The sequence below is a fragment of the Atractosteus spatula genome, chromosome 24, assembly GCF_055471065.1.
Source record: "Atractosteus spatula isolate fAtrSpa1 chromosome 24, fAtrSpa1.hap1, whole genome shotgun sequence".
Lineage (NCBI taxonomy): Eukaryota > Metazoa > Chordata > Actinopteri > Semionotiformes > Lepisosteidae > Atractosteus > Atractosteus spatula.
This window is the reverse complement of record NC_142729.1, coordinates 9711928-9735490: the sequence shown is the minus strand read 5'-3', so window position 1 is coordinate 9735490 and position 23563 is coordinate 9711928. Positions and strand designations below refer to the sequence as shown.

At 35.9% G+C, this 23563-nt stretch overlaps 1 protein-coding gene across 1 annotated transcript; it reads left to right on the top strand.

The window, feature by feature from the left end:
• The first annotated feature begins 220 nt into the window (after positions 1 to 220).
• LOC148815871 (cytosolic phospholipase A2 gamma-like) lies at positions 221 to 18517 on the top strand. Its single transcript, XM_088904719.1, has 10 exons — positions 221 to 358; positions 541 to 739; positions 1286 to 1394; positions 2995 to 3135; positions 4189 to 4230; positions 5229 to 5303; positions 15774 to 15887; positions 16255 to 16409; positions 16860 to 17028; positions 18348 to 18517. The coding sequence occupies exons 1-10, from the start codon at positions 267 to 269 to the stop codon at positions 18515 to 18517; spliced, it is 1266 nt and encodes a 421-aa protein (XP_088760845.1). The 5' UTR covers positions 221 to 266.
• The last annotated feature ends 5046 nt before the right edge of the window (positions 18518 to 23563 follow it).

The following is a 23563-nucleotide window of genomic DNA, read 5'->3' as shown; positions in this document are numbered from 1 at the left end:
AGAAACATAATAGGAGAATGTTAAATTTAAATAATTCTGAATCTTCTTCTCTTTAAGGGACACCCTTGAGTGGAGTAGGGTACACGATACACAGTTGTGATATCTCAGTAACTTTGCAATTCATTTACACTATTTAATAGCCTAATAATTATCTGTCAGACTAACACACTGTTTTTTATCATGCTCTTTCTCTTGCTTCTCTCTTCCTCAATCAGGACTGTGTCCCCTCTATCGCCGTGCTGGGCTCAGGGGGGGGTCTGCGCGCCATGGTGGCTCTCATGGGGACTTTAACTGAGCTGGGGGCTCAGAACCTGCTGGACACCATCATGTACCTGTGTGGAGTGTCAGGATCTACCTGGTGAGTCTGAGAGACTGGGTTCTGGGGTCCAGGTTTGTGCCAGGTGGATCTGTGGAATCAATATGAATTCTGAAGGTTTGCATAAAGCAGCAGAACTTCTAATTCTGCTCTAATTCTGTAAGATATAAGGATTGAGCTCCGACGTTTCTCCTGGTCTCTACTCTTGTTATGTATGAATGCAGGTGTTTGACATCTTTGTACCACAACCAGACCTGGTCCTCTGAATTAGAGAAGGCAGAGAAAGAGATGGTGCAAAGACTCACAACTGGCTCGTTTGACTGTCTAAAAGCATTGGCAAGAATTATGGAGGCAGAAAAGGATGAGAACTTTTCCATCACAGATATATTTGCATCTACAGTTGTGCATGACATGGTGAAGCAGGTCAGCAGTCCTTCCTGCCTGGGTTTCTAGCATCTTTGTCATCATGTATTTGTGTATTTCTGAAAGTCTTTCTCTCTCTTCATTGATGCTTCTGAGTAAAGCGTACAGTTTAATGTGGTAAATTGTAATTACTAAAGGTTTTATTTCCCTACAATATATCTTTGCTCAAAAATGAAATTCACTTTTTTATTTTTACTTAATTTTCATTAGTGCACACCATTGGTGTGTACAATAAAATAGGAAAGGATATAGAAACAAATTAAAGGAAATTCTGGGATATTTTATTATGATTTGATGCTTTAGCAGAAGTTTCATGCTTAAGGTGATGTGACCTTACTATTCAGGACAAGTAACTCTAAAGGGAGAACACAAGTGCTGAATCTAGATTTTTTTTTTAATTACTAGAGCTGAAAACTAACCTTTATATAATCTCTAATTGTATACAGCTATGTGAGCCCCACTGAAGATCTCAGAGACCCTCCAAACCTGGTGGGAGTACCTGGGAAGTACCATTGCTGGGTCTTCACTACAATATATTTTTTCCAGGTGGATGAAGAACATTTTTCTAAAGAAACCGATGATGAAATGAACAACCCTTACCCCATCTTGGCAGTTGTGGACAAGGAGCAGAGACAGAAGGATGAATACGATAGAGGTAAGATACATGATGATGGATGAACATAAATCTTATTTAAAATCCTGCAGAAAGGCCATATACGGTATTACATATTTTATAGTAAATGTTAAATGTTCACAGACCGCATCGCTAGCACCTAATCTGATCTGAAAAATTATGACCAACCAGCTGCTACTGGTAAAGGTAAGGAAATGATCATTAGAGCTAAACTATAAGGCTATTAACAATCCAAAATAATTTATATTTTAAGAAACTGCCAATATGTATTAAAAAAAATGAAGGACTTGTTTAACTTCTTTGATAATTGAACCCATGGACCTTGCTTTCTGTGTAAACTATTATTTGCTCTATGAAATAATATATGAAGTCAACAGCCCTGGCAGGTTATACCAACAAATCATTAGAGTTTTCTGAAGTCTGAACTTTTCTGAAGAAAAATATTATTTTTTATTCTAGTGTTTTTTACCCATGTTTTCCCTTCAACCAAATAGTGTTCCTCAATTAGTTTGCGATTAAAACTATTTTCTGTTCTCTTCAAAAATAACTTAAACTAAAAACCAATAAATCCTTCTGTCTCCTGGTAAAACTCAATAATTCCTTCCTGGTTTCTCTCACGCTACACAATATAAAAGATAACAGTGTGCCTTCTGTCACGATCGTTACTCCTCATCTTAAGGGCGCTCCAGCCCTTCCTCGTTCCGTCCCATTCCCAACACCTGTTTCTTATTCCAGCCCCTCTTTAGTTCCACCTTTAAAGCCAGACGCAGGCGATTGCCCGGGGCTTCTCATTGAATCCTGTTTCGTGAGAGCCCGGGGTCCTGCTGCATCTGGCTCCGTTATGGTTTTAGTTTCCTGTTCCTGATTCCTTGTCCCGCCGGTCCCGACCCGGTTCTGGTTTTTAACTACTTTGGATGGATCCCCTGGTCTTGGACTTTGCCTTCCGTTTTGGATTTCCCTTTTGGATTTATGCTTGGATTGTTTGCCCCGGACTCACTTCCCCCGGACACCAGCTCACCTTGGACACGCCCCCCTGTCTCCTGACCGACTCCTGCATGATATTTTTCCCTATTGTTTCTTCACCTTTCGGATCGTGTCGTCCGCATAGGGCCCGGAAAGAACTGTTCCTGACACCTTCTCCTCCTTAAATACCTGAGGCAGATGATTTCCTCCATTGTGTCCAAATTCCTTAATTTCTTTTTCTTTTCCATTCAACCAAGGGCTGTTTGGGAATTAGAGATTCATATCCTTCAAACTAGCCATGCATACTACCATATACTTTAATTTTATAAAGGGTATAAACAATTTTTATGGACCTCCAACCAGGATGTTACAGTTCTCATTTTCAGTACATTTTTCATATACTCAACAACTACAACAAAAGTTGGACAAGGTATTACATTAAAACAACAAGAATATTAATTTTATCTATTAACTAACAATAATAATACCATTTAATATTAGAAAAATAGACACACAAGAGTGGCCTCAGTGCCTTCAAAATGGGTTTAGAGATTAGCAGCGATTTAGGGACGAAAGAGTTTTTCTAGTTCTGGTACCCTTTCTCACTTCACTCTTCTTCTGTTCTTCCTCCTTTTCTCTGTGTCTCTTCCCTTCACAGGGGTCTGGTGTGAGATTACCCGCCATGAAGTGGGGTACTCTGGGTATGGAGCCTTTGTGGAAACACCATTCTTTGGGAGCCGTTTTGCAGGAGGGAATGTGGAGGAGCTCAGAGATGAGATGGACATCCTGTACTTGCAAGGTCTTTCTTCATCTTTGTTGTTACACTATAGATGAAGAAAAAACTCCACTTGGATGCCAAAGCCTTTGATACACACAAAAGATTTTTAGGCAAATGGAGGAACTTTTCCATATATTTCTATTGGACTTCAGTTTATTGTGTTGGGCTTTTACATAATGTTTGGTAATGGTGATAAGATATTCCATGTGTTACATTTGCATTAGGAAATTAGGGAAATTAATAATTTTATAGGGATGGCTGTTCCCAGGATGGCTGTTCCCAGGTACTCCTAAGTTATCTTGAATGGAAGAGGTGCCCATGGTGACTCCACTAACCGCTGACCACATAATCTATGTAAACTTTTAGTTCACAGAGAAGGGTTTCTCAACTCCCATCGCAGAAAAACAACAGAAACAAAACTCATCCTGAAACTAGGTTCACACCTCCCCCTTTCTCTCAATGACTGACTTGTTTTCATGTAATCTTCTCTATTCTCATGCTGGTTTTGACTTCACACCTTTCTTCACCCCTCTCCACTTTGCGCTTTCCGAGTGGCGTCTCTGCCTCTCTGCCCCACCTTCCTCCTCTCCTCTCCCAGCTTTTGTTCTTCTGTGCTATTTAATCTTTGCTGTCTGCCCTGTCTTTCTCACACCTGAAGAAGAATTCACAGCCGGAACATTGTGTTTTCTCTCTTCTCTTTTCAGCATGGAATAAACCTATTACTTGTTCCTTTGCAATTTAGGTTAAAACAACTATCCTTTTTCTGTCTCAGAAACGGCCTTGTTCATAATACCAGCCTTGTATTAACTGCTGGTAAAAAGAAAATGGCTTTGACTGAGTGAGGATTTCCACTTTTACTTATTGGGTTAAAACAGGGACCATCAGCACGGTCTGTTTGGCATGTAGGCTTCTATATATCAGGAACCATATATGTGCAGATTTTCCAGCTCCGCTACAAGAAGTGATCTATTACACACAGGTAGTGAATTAAATAGTCTGATTGTTTCCATGCTGTGATTAAGTGACCTCAAACCATTTTCATTGCTCTCTCTCTGTTTTTTACTATTTCCTCAGGACTATGTGGCAGTTGCTTCGCTGACTTCCAGTACATTATAGGTATAATTTTAATATCTTGTAAGTAATGAATGTGCTGTATGCTCTCCCAATCTGCATCTACAGATGCACCCATTCAGAATGTGCAAGGTATGACAAAAGTACAGTGCAACAGCTTTTTAGTTTTCCAAATAATCTAATATAGGACTGCAGCACTCTGTAGAATCCTTAATATATTGTGGGTCTGCTGTGTTCTTCACAGTTCATCGTATTTTAATAATAAAAATCAAATGTGTATTAACCCATTAGTGCTTTCCTGAGCTATTCATACTGTACAACAATACTAATTCGTAACATAATTTTTCTATTTAATGCAATGTAATTGTGAATAAGTAGTAATGTATTATTTATTATTAATGTATAATGAGATAATTTTATTTTAGATTTTGTCTTAACTATATTATATATTGGTTTTAAAAACTTTGTATTAAAAGCAAATAAGCATAGAAAACAGGAGCAGTTGGACAATGACTTTAACTATGCTTAATTAAAAGTATTTTAAGACAGAGGCAGTGAGTGAGCCAGACAGTATGTAAGAGAGAGAGAGAGAAAGAGAAAGGGCAAGCGGCTGGGAACTGAACCCAGGTCAGAGGAATAGCAGGTGAGAACTCCACCACTTAACCAAAACATCACCTTGCTTTACAAACTAAATTAAAAATTACAAGTGTTTCATTTTCCATTACATTGCAAATAAGCCTTATATATAGTATATAAATATAGATTGTATAACCAACACACAATTAAAATGTACTGGAACAAGTAATAGGTTTATTCCATGCTGAAAAAAAGAAGAGAACACAACGTTTTGGCCGTGGAGCCTTCTTCAGGTGAAGAAGTTCTCTTTCTTCTTTTTTTCAACATGGAATCAACCTATTACTTGTTCCTTTGCAGCCTACGCATGCTGACGCAGCTACCCACCTGAACTATTAAAATGTACTGTTATGTACTGTACTTAGAAAACCTTAAACTGTTTAAGCATTTGTCTGATTTTTATGTTGCAGAATGGATTTGCAATCAGTTGTTAAAAGGGAACACCGAAGAGACTAAACAAAAGAAAGATATGAAGGCCATTCAGGGTGAGTTTTTGAACCTGAGAAGTATAGAACAATTTGAAGAATAACAGCCAAACTAAAAGGTCATCCTCACCTAAATTAACACAAGATACATTTATTAAACATAAATTGTGCACAAAACATATACCAGTCTGCCTGAATACAGGCAGCAGACCTTACTGTGAGGGTTATCAAAATACAAGGTATATAATCCCGAAGAGATGCAAACACAAAGAGATACACAACAGAGAATATATTTCAATATATCGTTCGGCTATACCATATCTAATCAGTGTCATTACCCACTGTTAGACTAGACTCGGAAGTAAATACATTACTCATGAATTAAATTGATAACAACTTGTGTTGAGGTAACAATTAAATTCTCAAGACGCAACATATAACATGGGGTTTACTTATCCACTGTGTATCGATTTGGATTTCCTGGCATGAACACCAAAACCAGCTGACAGGCTCTGTTGCAAACTCTGTCCCAGCAGTCATCCAATAGGCGTCGTCTCGGCGTCCTCTGGCTACCAGCCACGGACGGAGGAATCTAACTGCAGCGCGCAGTGCAGTCGTTGCTCCCAGGGGTCTACTAGTAGTCTGGCTGACTGGTAGAAAGTCTCTATGCACAAAGTGTGACCGCGGGTCCTCGCAGGTCATTCTATTGCACGGGAAGAAAACTGGTTCGTTCCCGGTCCAGCGCTGCTTCTGAATAAGCTATTCAGGTTGTCGATGAGGGTCCAACTGTAGGCTGCCGTTAATCAAGCGGAGCATTCACGTTGGTTGTTGCAGAATTCTGAGTACGTCCGGGATCCTCGGCCTCCCGCTTAGAACAAAGTCCAAGTCCCAGTGCAGGCAACACCGGTTGTCACGTGATTGTCTCTGAGGGTGCGCGAAAATGGCCAAGGAGAGCCCCGACCTGAGCTTGTGCTACCTTTTTGACCAAGACACAGATGTGTGATGATTGGTTGAGAGTTTGGCGGGCATTGGAGACCCACGTGGTGTTACCACGCCCTGCCAGTCCCTGATTGGTTGACCAAGGTGAGAGATGAGTCACTTATTCCTGACACTTAGGAATGCAGTCCAGATTTCCTCTGGAACTCCCTAGACAGATAGGCGCCAGGGATGACCATTGATCATTAGCTAAGTGCATCCCCATTTGGGAGTTGTTCCTTATCAAAAGAAAACACCTTAAATCGGCCTGCATGAATAACTTCTCTGTGGCTGCACCACAGAGATGAAGAGAGAGATGGGGCCTCATTTAGGAAAGCACAGCAACGCTTAATTCTGTCTTATTAACAAGCATTGCCACTACAATGTAATGAGATAAACTTTTAATTGCAGATGAACATCATTATTTATTGGATGTGAAGGTACTTCTTAAAAATTCTGAGAGAGTCAGATTTCACTGTGGATTAAATAAATAGATTGTTTCTGCAGACCATTGGATTTGAGGTGCTGTATTGAAGATTAGAATGAGAGTCAGTAGGATTTTTTTGGATAGTGTTGTTCATGAGGAGCTTGAGAATGTGATGGAAATGTCTAAGTATAATATACTCTTAGCTATTTGCCTTGCAAAAATATTGAGACCTTTGCACAGATTTCACGGTTTGTTGATTTTAAGCTTGCACCCACAAAACTTTGAAGTAGCAATTAATATCGTAATACTCTGCTTCACAAATTAAAAGCAATAAATGAAAAGAAATAAGTACATAGTTTTAAAGAATTAGAAAAGTTTCAGTTTACAGACAAATTCTACCAGAGCCTCACAACATTGTCCGATAATACTATTCTTGTGTCTAATTTTTAGTTAAGCAAGATTTGAGCAAAAAAAAAGATTCACTTTTTTTCTGTCTTTCTCACACACTGCGATTCAGGCACAGAATGGTTAAAAAGAGGTCAGACAGACAGGGAGGAGGGGTGAAACTGTTACCTGTACTGGATAAAGTGGTTGGAAAATAGGTGGATTTACATAAATAAAAAGCTTTCAAATTTTAATGCGATATAGAAGATATTATTCATAATAAATTACCGGTCTGTAAACAGTCTGTAACCATCTGTGGACAGTCTGTAAACTGAAAATATATAGAGCAGCCATGTTGTTTATTGCCTCTTTTTTCACTTGGAAGAACATTCCAATGTTAATGCGACACTGAAGATATTATTAATAACCTTTTAAATCTGAAGCTGTTAACTCTACTTCACACCTGCATATCAAGATCATGGTTTCAAAATAAAAAAAAACCATCAAACCATAGGTTGGATGACAATGTCATGATTGTTTCACAAGGATGTGAAATGTGACAATTTGTTGAAGTTACCATCAGGAGTAAAACGCCAATTTCCCACTGCATTCTGGGGAATGTTGTTTGGACAAGAAACCTACATCTTGTCTCCATCTATCACTCTCTCACAATTCATCATGAATGAATGAGTCAAATTAAACTAAAACATGTTTACAAAGAAAGTGGAATTCAGTAGTACTACCAGCTATGTAAATACATATATTTAGATCCTTAAATTAAAATCGTTATTAATTTCTTTAGATACGTGTTTCCATATTATATTCCCTATTAATCAAATTCTAAAAGTATGCTTTTGTTTACTGCGATAATGAGTGCAAGTATTCATGGAAAATGGTAATCACTTAACTCACTTAACTTTGAATGTTTTGTGATATTTAGAAATACCAACAAATTCAATATACAGATGCAGCCATTCAAAGTGCGCGGCACAGACACCGCAGGTATGATGACACGGCATACCGCGGTGCGTGATTGGTTGACCGACAGGGGCACTCGTGGTCCGTTGGTCTGTCGTAGAAAGACTTACTGTAAACGTCTTTACTGTGCCCGTTGTAGATATTGAATTTTACCACTGAAGGGAAATCTTAGTAGCTGAGCATAAAAAGAATAGGAGCATACTGTAACGCGTGTGAAGGCCATAAACGATATTAATTTTGGAACGTAAACATACAGTATATAGCTGGTCTTGGTACTTTAAAGAAAAAAATACACACCGTTATTCCATTTCTCCCTAAACATTGTAAGCTTCGAAGTCTTTAACTAACGTGATACCGGAGTCAACAAGCATACTTTTAGAATTTGATTAAAAGGGAATATAATATGGAATCGCGTATCTCAAGAAATTAATAACGATATAATTATATTCATGTTGCAAAAGAACTGCAACGGACATAAAAACTCCCTTGCTTTTAACAGAGCGTTCCATAATTTCTAACTACGAAAATGCCAGGTGAAAGGATTTGTAAACATATTTTGTTAAAGCAAGTCAGTTTTTTCCACAACACATAAAAGACATTTTTCCAAGAAAGTTTAGCCTTTGTCACTAATGAAACCACTAAATAAAGACATAAATATAGAAATCTTAAGATTTGTTCTATTTAATGTTGGTAGCAGGATGAACTGTCAGAGTGTATATTTTGTCGCAGAGTTGCTGCAAGATGTTAACAGTGAAAAAGGTATTTAGAAATGAGTTATTTCAAGATGAAAATTTTCAGAATAATTGCAAATCTAGCAGGATAGAGAAAGCACAGAAAACTGGCAGTTAGATTGATCAGATTAGTATGAAAAGTCATTTAGCAAAGGGAATTAGAAGAGTGACAAACTAGTATACTTTAGATCTTTTTTTCTGAACCAGGGACAATCTGATCATGTTTCCCTATAACAATAATAAAAAAACTTTATTTGATATATCACCATTAAAGGTGGCATCTCAAAGCAATACAGTAGATGTAAAAACAGATAAAAGGACCACAGATTACAAAGTAAATGCATATAAGAAAGACAAGCAGTTAGAGGTGCTACCAAAATTAGAAAATGAAGCAGATACAGACACTAAGTCTTCTGAAAAGAAAGGTTCTGAGGTTAGATTTAAACTGGCCCTGGTGTGTGTGTGTTTGTGTCTGTCTGTCCTGTGATGGACTGGCGCTATGTCCAGGGTGTATTCTGCCTTGTGTCCGTCGCTTACTGGGATAGGCTCCAAATCCTCTGTACTGGATAAAGAGATTAGAAATGGAAGTAAAGGCACTGTGTGGATGGAACTATACACAGTGTTAGAAACCCACTATGAAATGGCAGCATCTCACTGAGAATAAAATATTTTATTATTTTATTAAAATATTTTATATCTTAAGGAAACAGCCTTTCCACCTCTCTTGCACATCAGTATCCATACCTAGTTATTTTAACAAATTGCCTCTAATTATAAACATCTTAATATGCTGGCTCTGTGGATCCGCATCAGCTATGTTTGCCCATTCCTTCAATTCATGTGCATCCAACACAGTTCAATGCCAGCAACTACACATAATCTAAAATACAATCCTTATTTCAGTATCTATGTAAACATATAGTCTGTTAACTTCATCATCTTCATCAAAAGTATGCCTAACCCCATTAGGAAGTGTTCTTGTTATAAGTGTATTCCTCAGCTTTCCCCAAACTATCTTCTTCTTGCCAACATCTCTAGTCTTTTATCCTGCAATAACTCAGCCAACACTTAAATCTCCAAAAGCTGCTTGTGTTAATTTCTTTAAATCACAAATATCATGTGTAAATACTGGCCATGTAATACTCTGCATTGTGGAATAATAGTTTATTTTAAAGGGAACTAGAGAAACTAAGAACTAGAGAAATCTAGTTTTTTTCTAGAATTAATAAATGCACATCCTGTTCACTGAGGAAATTAAATCCACACTGAGCAATCTTCAATATGTTCAGAATATGACAGCAAGAATCCTATCACGGATGCATTACACCTGTTTTCAAGTCCTTGCACTGGTTACCTATCAGATTTCGAGTCAACTTCAAAATCCTTATCCTCCTTATATACTGTCCTACAACTGTTATTATTGATCTCCGAATTATTGTACTTGACATGACTTCATTCAGCCTTTCCTGAACGTCTATGACAGGCAGAGAGAGTGCTGTTTCTGGTGCGATCTTTTGCAGCTGACATTTCACTGTTTTAAACGAACAAGAAATTAGATTGCTCATAAATCACTTATTCTATATAAACACAGCGTAATTGCCCTCCGAAAATCCTCTTTTTCTTGTTCGTTTTAGAGACCTTGATCGAAACTGATTTTAGATGTCAGAAAGGATTTATTTTCTCTGTATTTCCTACATTGCTTTGTCGAGATTTTAACTTTATATCTAACTTTATATCTAGGCTCAGATTTCAACTATAAATCGTACAGTAATTAATAGCAGTAAATACTGCTGTTTATACATAAAAAAGTCATGCCTTGGAGTATAGACCCCCAAAGGAATGCCATAGACTCAAACTGCAAAATAAACACATACAGAAAGAAAGTATTTGTATTGTAATTGCAAATCCTGGTACTGTATGAGTGATTGGTATGACTTTCCTCATTACAAATCTCTTATTAGAATTTAAATTTCTCTGTAACTCCAGGTCAGAACAGAGAAAATGTAACTGCCTTAAGGAGTTTACGATTATGAAAAATAGAAGGATAAGCATGATACGTATGTCTTCTGTCATTTTCTAAGTCATGTTACTGAGCACCAAATCGTATTGAGAATATGAATCCATTTAATGTTTATACCATTAAAGTAATGGTTTATTCCATGCTGAAAATGTTTGTACCAGACTTTTTTGAGGCCTGTTTAATTGTGTCTGAAGTCTGATGTTGTAAATTTTATTGTTAAAAAGATCCATGAAAATGTCACTACTAAAGTTAGCTGGTACTGTTGGTACTGTAAGTGGCAAGTAGAGCTCATATTTTAGATTTTAAGGAAACAACGGAGACAAGGCAGAATACACCCTGGACATAGCGCCAGTCCATCACAGGACAGACAGACACAAACACACACACACCAGGGCCAGTTTTCCCATAAACCAATTAACTTACCAGTATGTTTTGGAGTGCGAGAGGGAGTCATATCACACATATGGAGAAAAACCATGTAACCCAGAGAGAACATGTAAACCCCACACACACAGGATGGCAGGAATTGAACCTAGGACCCCAGTGCTGCAAGATAGCAATGCTAACCACTTTGCCACCATTATAAATGGATGAATATCTTAGTTATCTTTCTAGTTCACAGGTTTGCATGCATAATTTAATTTTGAAAGCCACTGAGACATCAGGTACTACTGTTGTATTTATGAAAAAGAAACAAAACAAAAAACATACTAACAACTGTGCCATCCTTCTCCTTAGCTAATACATTATATTATTCATAAACAGTTAACATTGTTAGCAAAATATTTTGAATTATATTTAACCCTATTTTTTCTTTAGTTTTGTATTTAACTTATTATATGATAGTCAGACTTAATGTATATTTGAACAATGAAAATATATTTTTACAAGATTTTACATTAAGCACTTAAAATTAATATGGTTAATAATAGTAAACTGTAACATGCTGTAACAAGATCGGTTAAACTGCGAAGAAAATGCTTTCAGAGAAAATGTTTCAGGTGTGAAGAACATAGATCTCCAATGCAATTTCAACCAAACCTGTTCCCACACACCCTGCCCCCACTACCATTAGAATATACACAAAGCACTCAAATCTTTCGAGCTAATGATCAGGTGACCCGAGAGAGAGCGAGAGAAACACCAAGGGGTGCGGAACCAGGGAACTATTTACATGGAAAACGGGCGATCTCCCCAGACTGTCCGCCCGTTTCACTGTTACCTGGATACCTCTTTATTTAGAACTCACAAACACTGATTTTTAGTTTAGAAGGATTCAAGTAGGGTTTTAGATGAAAGGCAGCGACCTTAATCAAGCCCAAATCACAATTGAACCCATTCAGAGCCTACATTACATTTTAGCGTTTCATTCTGAGCAGAAGACCCTCACACCTGAAGAAGGGGGAGGTGTTTTTCGCTGGAAATCTCGCCTGCTTCTACTTTACAACCGGAGTGCTGGCTGTGACGAATTAAACCGGTTTTACAAGTTTCAATCACAGACCATGTGACATGGGAGTCAGGAAACTCCACCGGATTTGATAACGCTATAAAAACGCTATAAAATAATGTGACTTGGCACAGAACAAGTTTACAGCACAGTTCAATAATAAATGCTGACCATGACTTTAGAAGCATAAATTGCCTTACACTCAATTTAAACACAAGCTGTCTTTAGCCCTCTAAGCTGGTTCATACAGAAATGTAGAGATCCAGGCTCAGAACACACAGCTTCATTAGCGAATACATATGCAGGACAACTAGAGAAGACGTTTTACAGAGGATGGATTTTTAGAAACATCCCATCAGTGACATCACTGAAGTCAACTCCTAGGTACTGTAACTGTCGTGTGGATAGTTTCACAAGAATCAGACAAAGGTTTAAGCATCGCTTGTTCTAGATAAAACTGCATAAAAAAAACAACAACCCATAATGTACTTCTTTGCGGCTCTGTTTGCCCAAATCATATATTCACAACGTGAAATCTAGAAAATAATATTACGTAACCAAAATCCGCAATATGGAAACAGAACCTGTGTAATTGTTGATAGATGATGTACTCGTAACATTTTTTCAAGACGAACTACAACATTTAAAAAATGACTTGTATGTACTTGATATCTCTAATCAATCCACGGGTCCCAGCACGAAACGAAACTAAAACTCATACCGTTTCGCGCTTCTTATTAGTTGCTCAAAAGTAATTTGACCTTATGAAATGCATAATATAAACCTAGAAACATATACGTGAGCAGTACTTAAGCACTGTAGTATCGGTGTTAAGACATACCTCTCAAATACTGTAAATCAAGTTAAAAATATCTCAAGACAGATTCTGGTCATAATGAAACCATGTTTCGTGTATGTTTTCTTTAAAGTACCGAGACCAGCCATATACTGTATGTTTATGTTCCAAAATTAATATCGTTTATGGCCTTCACACGCGTTGCAGTATGCTCCTATTCTTTTTATGCTCAGCTACTAAGATTTCCCTTCAGTGGTAAAATTAGATATGAATAGTCAATACTTAAACGGGCACAGTTAAGGCATTAAATATACATATACATACTGTATACAGTACAGTTTGCATACGGTAATATGTTTATGTTCCTAAATCAATCTCTTTTATGAGCATGTGAAAGGCATGGTGAATCACTGTACTTTGCATGATTGGAAACAAATGCGTGATTGCGAAATGCTGTGGTGTTACTTTTACAAAGATGGTCAATGAAAAAAAGAATGTTGACCAGGGCAATACTTTGAGTTTACACTTACAGCTTGTCCAAGGTCATTCATTATTAATACTATTAGTAATATCTTCGTTAAAGACTTTGATGGCCACAGCTCAAACATGAGAGGTTGAGCTTTATTAGCTCCACCTTGCGGAAATTCCGGATACTATTATTTTGCTTGTCGTATTATAGGAGAATTTACGGTAACTCGCGGTATTTATCGGTAGCTTGCGGTAGACTGCGTACAGCGTACCGCAAAATAATGCGGTATCGCCCGCGCATTTTGAATGGCTGCATCTGTAGTGTCGATAATATTTATTATCAGTAATAACGACAGTAGTAGCAGTTTGAAATTATTTGTTGTTATCAATAAATGACTTAGCTTCAAACATATTGTGATATTTAGAAATATAAAAAATGTCAATATAGTGTCCATAATATTTGCTATTTTAGTTTTTCAAAGAAACGTTTATTTGTTTCTTTGAAGCAGAATATATCCAAAGAAGGTGTACTACTTTCTTTAGTAGCACATGAATATAATTACATCATTATTAATTTCTTTAGATTCGCGATTCCATATTATATTCCCTGTTAATCAAATTTGAAAAGTATGCTTTTGTTTACTGCTATAACGAGTGTATTCGCAGAAAAGGTTAAAACATAACTTTTTACAAAGTATATAAACTTAATACAGTCAGAAAGAGCACGTAAAAACTTTTCCAAAATAAACACATGAATGGAATACTGGTGTGTATTTTTTCTTTAAACTACTAATACCAGCCATATACAGTTTACATAATATGTTTATGTTCCTAAATTAATATTGTTTATGAGCATGTTAAAGGCATGGTGAGATTCTCAAAACTTACTTTATATGATTGGAAAAGAATACGTGATCGGATTGACAAAATGCTGTTGTGTTATTTTTTGTCCACTACTATTGCACCATACACCATACCATACCATAGAGGCCATTAATCTAAATGTATAACTTGTCAAAATAATACTGTGTGCCTGAAATAATTTGTATTTGTAAAGCAAATTATTATGATGGCTTTACTATAAATTATTTTTTGATTTTTCTTTGCAGTTTTTGCTGACATTTGACTTTTCACCCATGAAAGTTCTCAGTGTGAGCATTCAAGTTTGGATTTTAAATGTTCAATTTCATAATGCGTATATATCAATTTTAATTCAGTAAAATGAAAATGGGTTTTCTAGGTACTAATTTTACAAAAAAATATGGATAATAAAATTTTAAAAACTCATACAGAAAAGAAAACAATAGTTATTTACAGATTTTTTTCTCTTGGCTATTATGTACACTGTCAAACATTTATGTGAAGCAAAACAGGTAAATACTGTATACAGTATATAAATCCAACAGCATTACAGTATGAACCAGTCTCAGTGAAGTCTGTAAGTAATGTTTTCTTTTTTTTAACTTGACTCTCCAAGCGTAATGTATTTCCTATGCAGTATGATCATTTATCTCCTCTTTGTCATTCTCAGATTTCAGTATTTCAGTTTCATTTAGAAATTATGGAATTTTGGTAAGTCATCATGGAATTATTTTTCCCTGAGAACAGAAACACATGGTATGCAATGAAACTAAGCAGCAATTAAACCAACATTGTAGCAATTATGTTTAGCAATTGTAGGAATTTTTAACCTCTTAATCCAATACAAGGTATCAGAGAAGCCAGAACCTATCCTGGCAAGCAACAGGCTCAAGTCAGGATATACCCTGGAAAGGTATATTGCATTGCAGGAAAAACATACTCACATAAGCACCTGTTTTTCCCAGAAGCCAGATGGCTTACCACTACAGTATGTCTTTGGACTTTGGGAGGAAACTTGAACACCTGGCAGAAACCCTCACAAGCACAGGGAGAGCATACAAGCTCCATGCAGAGAGCACCCCAAGTCCAGGATTGAACTCAGGGCCCCGGCACTGAGAGGTAGCAATGTTAACCACCATTGCCACCCTTTTATATATAGCAATTATGTTCTATAAGATACGTTCTACAAATCACATTTAGAATACTGTGTTTCATAAAAAGAATGCAATAAATTTACGCAGTTTGAAATACTGCAATAACAAATCTTACTTATCAGCATCTTTAATCAAAGGATGTTCATATTCACATTACTGATGTCAATGTGAAAAGCTGGGAACCAAGCTTTTATCATTGAATTCAACTTATTGTATTTCCTTAAGGATTAAATCACGTGTACAGGTAAAAACCAGGTTCTAATGCTGTACTTCCTTTCTATCCCTTCAGATTCACTTGAAAAAATGGACCTAACACCTGATTTGTTCAAGAAAATCTTCGCTCTCATTTTAAGCTGGACATGGGGAACCAAGTACAACTTCCTGTATAAATACCCTGACACAGGTTAGAATATGAACAGCAGTGAAATACATGAAATGGTGATCAAATATTATATAGAAATATAGTATAATGTGTTAATAAAGCAGCATGCGCCGACCAGTTCTCAACATTGGCTTTTCTGATGTTCCTATAGTTATAGTTATAGTACAAGAGTGTTCAGTTGGAGATCAAAAAGACATGCTTATAATTTTTTTAATACTGATGTGAATCATCCTGAAACAACATTGTATAAACAGTGTAATAGAATACATGAAAATGATATTGTTTCTTAAGAAAAGATAAAACACACCTGTTATAAATTACATGATTATTATGAACACAAGTACCAAAGCAATGGCATCAATATTTTTGCCTTTTATTTCCTGTCCAGCAAAAACTCTCCCTGAATATCTGGTCAATAATGAGAAGATCTACTTGGAAGATGCTGCTATTGCCAATGATTGTGGCTACCCATTGGTTTTGAGGAATGACAGGAGAGTTAAGCTCATTCTGTCATTTGATTTTTCTAATGAAGACCCATTTTTGGTAAGACGCTGTATTGGAAATCACAATATTTAGCAGTTCAGTATAGTGAAGTCTTATACAGTATATAGGCTTACATGCTTTGCATCAAATCATCTTCTCCCTTAGCCAAGAATGAGATAAACTTATACAGTATGCAACACAATATATTAAAAGTTACCAACCACTTCTCACCTCTTTCAGTGTTGTGCAGTCGTGTATTTCTTAAATGGTTTTATTTTTTTCATGTTCAGAAGTGCAAGAGAAATTATGGCCTTATACAGTGTGACCGAGCATACTTTGATGAAATCATTACTAAACTAAAACAGTACAGACCTTTTGCTATCCTAGCTGGATAAAGCTGTTGATGTTCTCTCTGTGCCTTTTCCTCTCTTCTCTTTCCTTAACTCTTGACATACCCCCATCCCCTTCACAAACCTCTCTGCTGCACTCCTCTCTCTACTCCCATCCCAGACTGTCACTAAGGCAGCTAAATACTGTGAGAAGAACAACATTCCCTTCCCACCCATTCCACCAGTGACTAAGGAGGAGAAGGAGTGTCCCTTAAGCTGCTACATTTACAGTGCTGATAAAACCCCCACAGTCATGCACTTCCCTCTGTTCAACAAGGACTCCTGTGAAAGTAAGTGAATCAGACCCTAATCAAACCACTTACCTTGTCATCAGGTTTTCACCTCAGACACCTGGATATTCTGTACATCAGTTGTCAGTAGAAACATCTAATAGGTAATTATGTAATCCAGTGCAAAGAGACCAACAGAAGTAATGTGATCATGGGAAAAAATTATCTATCCAACCATCAATTTTTAATAACTTTACCCATCGTGGAGCTGGAGCCTAACTTTGCAGGCACAGGACATAAGGTGTGACTATACCTTTGAAAATGCTAGTCCAATGCTGGGCAGACACACATTGTATTCAGGGGTAATTCAGAAGTGTCAGTTAACCTGTATAAGAATTGGCTTCTGAAGGTATCCAGTATAGCTTGTTAAAATAATTTGTGGAAACACCAGCATGTAAAGCAACACAGTGGTCTATTTGTGATGAGACTATCTTTGATTCAGACACAGGCAAGCAAAAGCTTAAACAGTTTTTGTCTTGAAAAGACAATGTATTTATTGTGATCATAATGATGTGAAGTTATTATCTTATATTTATAACTCTGTAACATTATTCTATAACATGTTTTTGTTCCAGTTTGAGTCAGAGATGCCAGTGCCTGAATTTGTCTTTTTGATTATTGTAATACAAAGCTGCTAGTATGACTAAACAAATGATCAAGTAATAGGTTTATTCCATGCTGTAAAAAAAAAGAAAGAAAACGCAACATTTCGGCCGTGGAGCCTTCTTCAGGTGTGGGTGACATCTGAAGAAGGTTCCACGGCCGAAACGTTGTTTACTTTCTTCTTTTATTCAGCATGGAATAAACCAATTACTTGTTCCTTTATAGCCTATGCATGCAGACGCAGCTACCCACCTAAACAAATTATCTGTTATTAAAATGCAGAAGCATATCTCTCCTGCTTTAGCTTCCTCACAATAGATTTGTGTGGATTTTATAATAAAATTGAAAATACTGCTGCTCACCTTTTAGCTCTTTCTTTGGCTCCTGACTACATGGGTTTACTGTTACTTGTCTTTGGACTCTGGTCTCTATTTCAAAATTAGGTCCTATCCTGAGAGATTATGCTTAGTGTTTTGTCCCTCCGAGACTACAAAATGATCCCAGCCTTTATATGAGGTTACAGATCAATCGAAACTTTTACATCTGGTCTTCAAACATACCTTTTTATACTAATTTTCTAATTCTTTTAACAACTTGTACTGTTTAATCTTATTTTGATGTTTCTAATGTGTTTTGCTTTTGGTTTGACATATTTAAAGCACTTTAAATTGTCAAGACAAGAATGATTATTCCATCATAATTTTGTCTTCTTTCAGGCAAGGAAAAAATTGTTCAAATGAAGAACATCTACAAAACAATCAACCTGTCATACAATGAAAAAAAGCTTGATGATCTTCTGAATTTAGCTAAGAAGAATGTCAGTCTCAACAAAGATAAGATTATCACTGAGATAAAGAAGGCTGTGGGTGCAGAAAGAAAGAAGTGAAACCAATAAAACCTACACAATGAAAGAGTTGGCATTTTAGAGAACATTTTTAATCTGAGGGTTTTTTTGTTAAATCAGTAGTTTTATAGACACGGATGCAGTTAGATTGTTCATTGCTTATGATTTAGGCTTCTTATTTGCATATGTTTTAAAACAGCATTTGTGGAGTTGTATTGACAGATACAGATTAAATACACCTTTATATAGAATGTGAAATTAATGATAAACTGATGACCAACATATTAGGATAGATATAATATTTCCCTTGATGCTCCTGATTATATATTTCGGGATACGTGTTGATTTTATCTGAAACCTCTGATGCAGTTTGTTGATTTTGTTTTCAAACATAACATCATTTTATTGGCGCTATACAATTTCTTGCATTAGGAATTAGTCTTTTCTTTTCATTTTCAAACAGTATTCTGAATCTGATTATTTTTTAATCTGAAAAGATGCTTTTTGTTAGCCAATGCACCTCTCTGTTCATCATATCTGGTTTAAAAGATTAAAGAATCCTAAATCTATAGTATAGAATTATTAAAAGGTTTTGAAAAAGTGAAGCAACAAAAAGTAGACTTTAGAGGGAATTTGTAAATGGAGTTCATGGAATTTATAGGACAAAGACAACTCCCACCAATCATCTGTTCACTAGTGTATAAATACTTTATACTTTCCTTTATAATATACCCCCACTGTCAACATCATTGCAGCCTTCTTTCTGTTTTTTTTTATAAGACAGGTTGTATCATCTTTCATGATAGTCGGGCTGTTATTCCTCAAGACAAGTGGTTTAAAGCAAAACATGTCCCTAAGGCTCTATTTCCTTTAACTCCTTATTGGGATATATGATGAATTAGAAACATTTTCTAGAACCCCAATTTAAGAAGATTCAGAAATGACTGGGTGTTAAAATGAGTATTTTATTTGTTGGATCATAATACATTCCTGTGTCTTCATAATATGATTGGTGCATCATATCATAATACTGCCTATTGATTCAGTACAATACTAAATTGGCAGTGAACTGTAAAAAAGAAGATAAATTGGCTGACAATGCACACAGATTGGGTTTTAAAGAACCTGCTGCCTTATCTACAGTATTACAGCTCTTTTCATTTTCAATCCAAGCAAAATACAACATCCACACATTTCCACACAGTACTTCTTAAGGAGATCCATGGTTAATAGAGAGGAATACAAACATGATACAGTACATACATGAAGCCTGTCAGGGAATGTCAGAAAGTGTTAGAAAATTGTACTCTTCCTTGAATTTGCTACCAGATAAAGAACTCTCCACATCTGCTAACAAGTAAGAGCACTCTGCAATTCTGTCTCTTTCACGTGTTTAACTGTTATGCAATCTTCATTTATTAAGGGTATTGTATGTAGAAAATTGATTTTTATATGCATTACAAAATTTAACTAGCTTTGTTTTGGAACACATTTGAACATAATTTACCTAAGAAAATGTTTTCTGTTTAAGATTTGGTGAAAAGGAGAAATATAGAGATTGCCATGATGCAATAATTTCATTTCAAATATTATTTTGCAGATTTGCTAATAAGCTTTATTATGTGTAAGCTTTGGCTTTTGCTGAGCATGTAATAAAGGCCATCTCTCAAAGCTGACTGTATCTCTTAATGTCTGTGTCAATGTAAGATGCTCATGTCAGACTTGGTGATGCTCTAGACAAGAAAATAAGTTCAAGGTTCTATGATGAGTCTGTTGCAGCTGATTCCCTTTGGATTCGTCTAGAAATCAATAGAGAACACAGGAAAAGCTGTAAGATTAGTCTATAAAAACAACCCATATAGGTAAGAGTAGTCCCCTTGTGAGACCAAGCTAGTCTGATAGATGGCACAGAAAAGGGTCAGAGATAAAGATAAGTGCTTTCCCGTTGACTCAGGGTTAAACATAGGAAAGGTTTATCTACTGTACCACCAGTTCACTGACTCTCTGAGCACGTAATGGACTATTGGGACAGGTGGGGATATAAGGAGGAACTCTGTTAAGGTTAAGACAAAAAGGGAATAAAGACCAGTAGGTAATGGACCATGTGATTGAGACTGTTATGAATTACATCCTCAATCGATCGAACAATGTAGAGCAGTAGTGCTGAGTGTTACAAAAAATATAAACTATTAATATAAAAAAGGAATCAGATCTTTAAAGAGCTACAGCTGCAGCCACTCAGAATGCCCAGGGTGTTGCTACAGTTCACCTTTTTATTTTTTTCAAATAATCTAATGCAGTCCTGCACTACTCTTTAAAACAGATGGCACAATGAATTCTTCATGTGCCTTGTGTCCAACATGAAGTTAATCTTATTTTAATAATAAAATTTCAATGTCTTAAAAGCAACCATTAGTACTTTTCTGCACTAGACATACTATACCGTAACACTAACAGATTGTTTTATTTTTTTATTAAATACTATATACACAATTATTAAAAATAAAGAAAAAATATTAAAATATATTTATTTAAAGGCAAATAAAAAATAAAACAGAGTCCAGTAGTGACTTACGGTCATGCACTGTACAGTAAATTGCACAATATATTGCAAGACTGCTCTATACAGATGCATTCAGCCATTCAAAACGAGTGGGGTATGCTGTGGTACAACGTGGTGAGCGTGTCACATCTAAATGCGTCATACTGCATCATACAGTATCATACAGTATGCAAATTAGGTATGTTAATAGTATCCGGAATCACCTTGTAAAACTACCAGGTGGAGCTAATAAAGCTTAACCTCTTATGTACAACATTTAAGCTGTCATCAGAAAACACCCAGTTTCGAATCCCAATTACTGCTGAGGGACAAGCTTTATTCAATTAAGAATTGAAGTTGTATACTCTTTAGACTTTTAACTTTAAACTGTGTATTACAGCATGTTAATCATTATACATTAAAAAGTTGGTATCTTTTATGAAAGCAAGATTGCTCAGTTGGACAAAAGTACACAACCTACCACCTTTATCATAAATATTTTAATTATGCAGAACTATTTTATGCATCAAAGTCTTTACCAAAGATATTACTAATAGTATTAATAATGACCGACCTTGGACAAGCTGTAAACTCAAAGTATTACCCTGGTCCACATTCTTTGTAACTGTCTTTGTAAATGAAAAGACTTTATTGTTTCATTAACAAAAAGTAACAGCAGAGCATTTCGTTGATCCGATCACGCATTTGTTTCCAATCATACAAAGTAACTCTTGACAATCTCAGATTCACCATGTCTTTCACATACTAATAAAAAATATTAATTTAGGAACATAAACATATTACTGTATGTAAACTGTACTGTATATGGTTGGTCTTGGTAGTTTAAAGAAAAAAATACACACCAGTATTCCATTTCTCCCTAAACATTTTAAGCATCAAACATGATGTCTTACATGTGGTTATTTCGGAAATGTTTTTACGTGCTCCTTCTGACCATATTACTGTACGTTTATATACTTTGTGAAAAATGATCATTCTAACCTTTTCTGTGAATATGCTCGTTATCGGAGTAAATAAAAGCATACTTTTATAATTTGATTAATAGGAAATATAATATGGAATCGCATATCTAAAGTAATTAATAACGATATAATTATATTCATGTACTATTGCACAAACAGTAGTATAAGACTTTCCATTGACGTGTACTTCTGTTTCACTCTTTAGTGCATAACTGTGTCTGTGGCGTGATGGTTTAAGTGACTGACTTCTAAGGCTAAGGTCAGATGTTCAACTCGAGCTATCACCATGAGTTTTCTTTCAACAAATAAACATTTCTTTGAAAAACTAAAATAGCAAATATTATGGACACTACATTGACATTTTTGATATTACTAAATATGACAACACGTTTGAAGCTAAGTCATTTATTAATAACAATGAATAATTTCAAACTGCTACTGATATTATTACTGACAATAAATATTATCGACACTATATTGAATTTGTTGGTCTTCTAAATACCACAAAACGTTCAATGTTAAATGAGTTAAGTGATTACCATTTTCCATGAATACTTGCACTCGTTATCGCAGTAAAAGAAACTCAGACTTTTCAGAATCTAATTATTTAAGCAATAAGGCACGAGAGGCCGTGCTATATTGTGGATATAGTCACAGTTAAAAGGTGTTGTTAGGCCCGATGTGATGCAGGGGGCCAGCAACCCTTTTAACTGTGACTATATCCACGATATAGTACAAACCTCGAGTGCCTTATTGCTTTTATAAAATGGTCCCCAAATATACGATTGCTATATAGAATATAAATATAAATTTTAATTTTAAAAATGTAACACGAAAATTAAGCTGTTTACATTTCTCCACCTGTGAATATAGTCCCTCATTGCTACTCAACGCAGAAACATAGCCACAAGTAACTAACTAGCAAAGAGAGGACATTAGCTAGTCAATATGATAAAGGAATAAATGACTTGTTGTTTGTTTATTTCTTTAGCATATTTATTTGAACATTTCCGTCGATCGTACAAGCACTGAAAAACTGTCCAATCCTTAGTGCGTCTGGCATTTTCTTTTTCGCTGTGGGCGTGCTCCCACTGGTGCTGGTCCCAGTGCCTTCTAGGATATAATGCCAGCAATTTGTTGTTAAAATGTTGTTAAAAAGACAGCAGAAAAAGATACGTGTATCAGATACATGAGAATCCAAGCTTTTTTATCTACGCTTTCTTATTTACGCTAAGAAGTAGTCTTTAAAATTTCTTTATCACACAGTAGAAAGTCAAAATTCCTGGATGTGCATTAATCATAGAATATGGCACGGCTTCCAAAGTGTGTCAGCCAATTAGATTTCAGGTCCGGAATTATCCATTTCATAATAGGGAATATAATATGGAATCACGTATCTAAAGAAATCAATAATTATACTAATTTAAGGATCTAAATATCTAAATATATGAATCTGTATAGCTGGTAGTATTACTGTATTCCACTTTCTTTGTAAACACATTTTATTAACACCCGAATCACAGCGGGTGAGAGACAGAAAAAAGTGGATTCTGTTTTTTGTTA

What these genes read in the sequence shown, in the direction of transcription:
- LOC148815871 (XM_088904719.1), top strand. Translation starts at nt 267, where the DNA reads ATGGTGGCTCTCATGGGGACTTTAACTGAGCTGGGGGCTCAGAACCTG. An exon ending in GGACATCCTGTACTTGCAAG is followed by an intron (nt 3,136 to 4,188) that starts GTCTTTCTTCAT and finishes CTATTTCCTCAG; the next exon opens with GACTATGTGGCAGTTGCTTC. An exon ending in CAACAAGGACTCCTGTGAAA is followed by an intron (nt 17,029 to 18,347) that starts GTAAGTGAATCA and finishes GTCTTCTTTCAG; the next exon opens with GCAAGGAAAAAATTGTTCAA.